This window comes from Octodon degus, unplaced genomic scaffold (assembly GCF_000260255.1).
Source record: "Octodon degus isolate 3935 unplaced genomic scaffold, OctDeg1.0 scaffold00322, whole genome shotgun sequence".
In the NCBI taxonomy this organism is placed as follows: domain Eukaryota; kingdom Metazoa; phylum Chordata; class Mammalia; order Rodentia; family Octodontidae; genus Octodon; species Octodon degus.
This window is the reverse complement of record NW_004524898.1, coordinates 1,335,073-1,338,144: the sequence shown is the minus strand read 5'-3', so window position 1 is coordinate 1,338,144 and position 3,072 is coordinate 1,335,073. Positions and strand designations below refer to the sequence as shown.

General features: G+C 37.9%; 1 protein-coding gene across 1 annotated transcript; it reads right to left on the bottom strand.

Annotated features, from left to right (window-relative positions):
- Positions 1-1,837: 1,837 nt before the first annotated feature.
- On the bottom strand, positions 1,838-2,773 carry LOC101562455 (olfactory receptor 2B11-like). The gene has a single exon (XM_012513119.1). The coding sequence runs from the start codon at positions 2,771-2,773 to the stop codon at positions 1,838-1,840; it is 936 nt and encodes a 311-aa protein (XP_012368573.1).
- Between the last annotated feature and the right edge of the window lie 299 nt (positions 2,774-3,072).

Genomic DNA, 3,072 nt, shown 5'->3' with positions numbered 1-3,072 from the left:
AAAGATAATCATATATTGTTTGTTGAATTAACCAAGTTGCTTTCAAATTCAGAATATAAATTATTGCTATCTCACACTAATTCTTGTAATTTTAAAAGATATAATTTGCTGCTTCAATTTATGCACAAAGATGATTTCAGGGTGTGATGTAATATTAGAATAACCTCCTTGTTCTTTCAGTATTTCTGAAGCTTTATCTTTATAGTCAAGGGAAATGTTAAAATGTTCTTTGTATCATTTATTTATTCTACTCATCTCATTTTAGTATTTAGTGATGAATTGTTTTTAATAATTTTATTGAGAAACAAGTAGCAATGAGACAGTTTCAAAATTGATTACTAGCACAGTTTCAATAATTAATACATTGCATATCATTGTCTTAGTGGTTATTCATTGTACATGATGCAGACATGATATCCTGTCCAAATACTATTAGAGAAAATCACTCTATTCATTGAATTAAGAGAATGCAACTGTATATCTATCCTATTTTGAATATACAGATACAAAATGGTCGTTCATTTGTATGTCCCTTTTTTGTTTAGTTTTGTCAGAGATGGGTATTCCATTGCCATTTAAATATTGTAGGTGTGTGAATTCAGGAAAATATTCCAATATAGTCCAGTAATCCATAATAGTAGTGGGTTTTCCATAAGACTGACAATGTCAGAAGTTGTTCACTTGAGACTTTTACAGCTCAGCATACTAATATGACTTTTCTTTTTTATACTTCGTTTTTATACTTTTCTGCTGGATGGTTAAGAAGAAGATCAAACAAAACATATATAACAAGAAATGTAACATTTGTATGTGACAACATCAGTCAAATCCCCTCGGGATTTATCCTGAAACCCTGTACTGCAGTCTGTAGATCCTTTGCCAGTGTCAGCCGTGTGGATGAGTCACGGCCATTGCTTGATCAATTTGCTCTCTGTGAAAGCCTGAGAGAATGTTTTATCTCCAGATGACTCTCCTTGGGCACGCTCTACATCATTGATCATTTCCTCTGTGGCTCCATAATCTCCTTGATTAGAAAATTTGGGACACAACTGAGTTACATGATGTTGCAGTACAGGTTCTCCTATGTCCTGAGTCCTCACTGACTTTGAAAAGCTAGGGCCATAATGCTGGCTGTCCTTGCAGCCCTTCTTTTCCTCTCATTTGTGGTCTGCAAACTTAGGTTGTTAACCCTCCAGAAGAGAAGCTTATTATTATTACCCTACAACATAGATAGTTGAGCTTAATAGTGGTGAATTTTTAATTAACAAATAAAATCACTGCATACATATTAGTTACACTAAATTAGCAGTGCATTCAAAGAAGCAAAAGAAGATACATGCATTAAAATTAATGAACTCATAATTTATGATCTTTGAAAGCATAGCTGTAAGAAAAAAAGAAAGCATAGCTTGCTTCACACAGAATGTACAGTGGGACCAGGCTGCCCATGAGGCTTGGAACAATTCTGGAGAGTAAAGTAGATGTCTCAGGTGACATTGATAAGAAACACATTCATAAATAGCTGTAGGATATTACAGTGTTACTACTGTAATTATATCATAATGCATGTTATTAATATTGTATACTTTTCAAAACTACTATATTGGTAAGGAGAAACCCATATAGAATTACTTCAATATATTTTTGGAAACAAAGTACCCATAATGGTACATATTAGATACGAGTCTAGTCCTTCCTAAAATAATGATAACACCTAAGAGATAAGATACATGTGCAAGAATATATGACAGGAGATTTATGATATTATGAGCTACAAGACAAATTTTCATTAATCTATTCTGATTTTTAAATAATTTCCCTTGATGTCCACAAACTGTCACTTGGAGCTAAAAATGCCCCTCACCAGCCTTCCTAATCCCCCCTTCACATCCTTATTCCGCAGGGTGTAGATGAAGGGGTTGAGGGTAGGAGTCACCACTCCATAGAAGAGAGCCATGAACTTGGGCTGGTCCCTGGAGATGGAGGTGGGGGGCTGGAGATACATGCTGATGGCTGGACCGTAAAACAGGAAAACCACAAGGAGGTGAGAGGAACATGTTCCAAAGGCCTTTTTCCTCCCCTCAGATTTCATCTTAAGTATAGCATGTCCAATACTGGCATAAGAAGCAAGAATTAAACACAGAGGGACAGCTAACATAAAGATGCACACCACAGACAATGCAAGCTCATTAGCCTCCTTTTCACCACAGGCGGTCTTGATCAGAACTGGAATCTCACACACCAGGTGATCCAGTTTATTGATGCCACATAGTGGCAGCTGCAGTGTAACAGTGGCCTCTGAGACAGCATAGGTAATCCCAGTCATCCACACTATGGATATTAGGAGAAGGCAGACTCGCTGATTCATGATAAGAGTATAGTGCAAAGGCCTACAGATGGCCACATAGCGGTCAAAGGACATAATGGCCAAGAGCAGACACTCTGTGCCTCCCATTATATGGAAGAAATAAAGCTGAACTGCACACCCCAGATAGGTGATGCTCTTCTTAGAGCTTCCCAAGTTAAAGAGCATCTGGGGGACAATGCTTGTGGTATAACACATGTCCAGAAAGGAGAGGTTGGTGAGGAGGAAGTACATGGGGCTGTGGAGACGAGGGTCCAACTTGGACACCAAGATGATGACAATGTTTCCAATCATGGCTAGAGGGTATGTTATCAAAAGAATAGTGAACAGAGGGAGCTCCAGCCAAGGTCGGTCAGCAAAGCCCAGTAGAATAAACTCCTCAGGGTGGGTTTCATTCATTATTGCCATTGTCTTCAATTGCTTAAGCTATGTCAGGGAAATACCAAGTGACCTGTCATTACGGGGAATGAAAAAACATAGTCATGCATTGATACATATGCATAGAACACAAACCAAAGTAAAATTTTCTTGCGGTTGTCTAATTTCCCTATATTATGCTAAAAAGTACAAGTAATATCATAGATGAAAAATGCGATTCTGAAACAGAATGTCAACTTCTGCATAATAAAGCTGACCTAGGGGCCAGGGAGATGGCTTAGTAGAATAAGCACTTGCCTGGCAAGTGCAAGGTCCTGAGTTCAATCCCC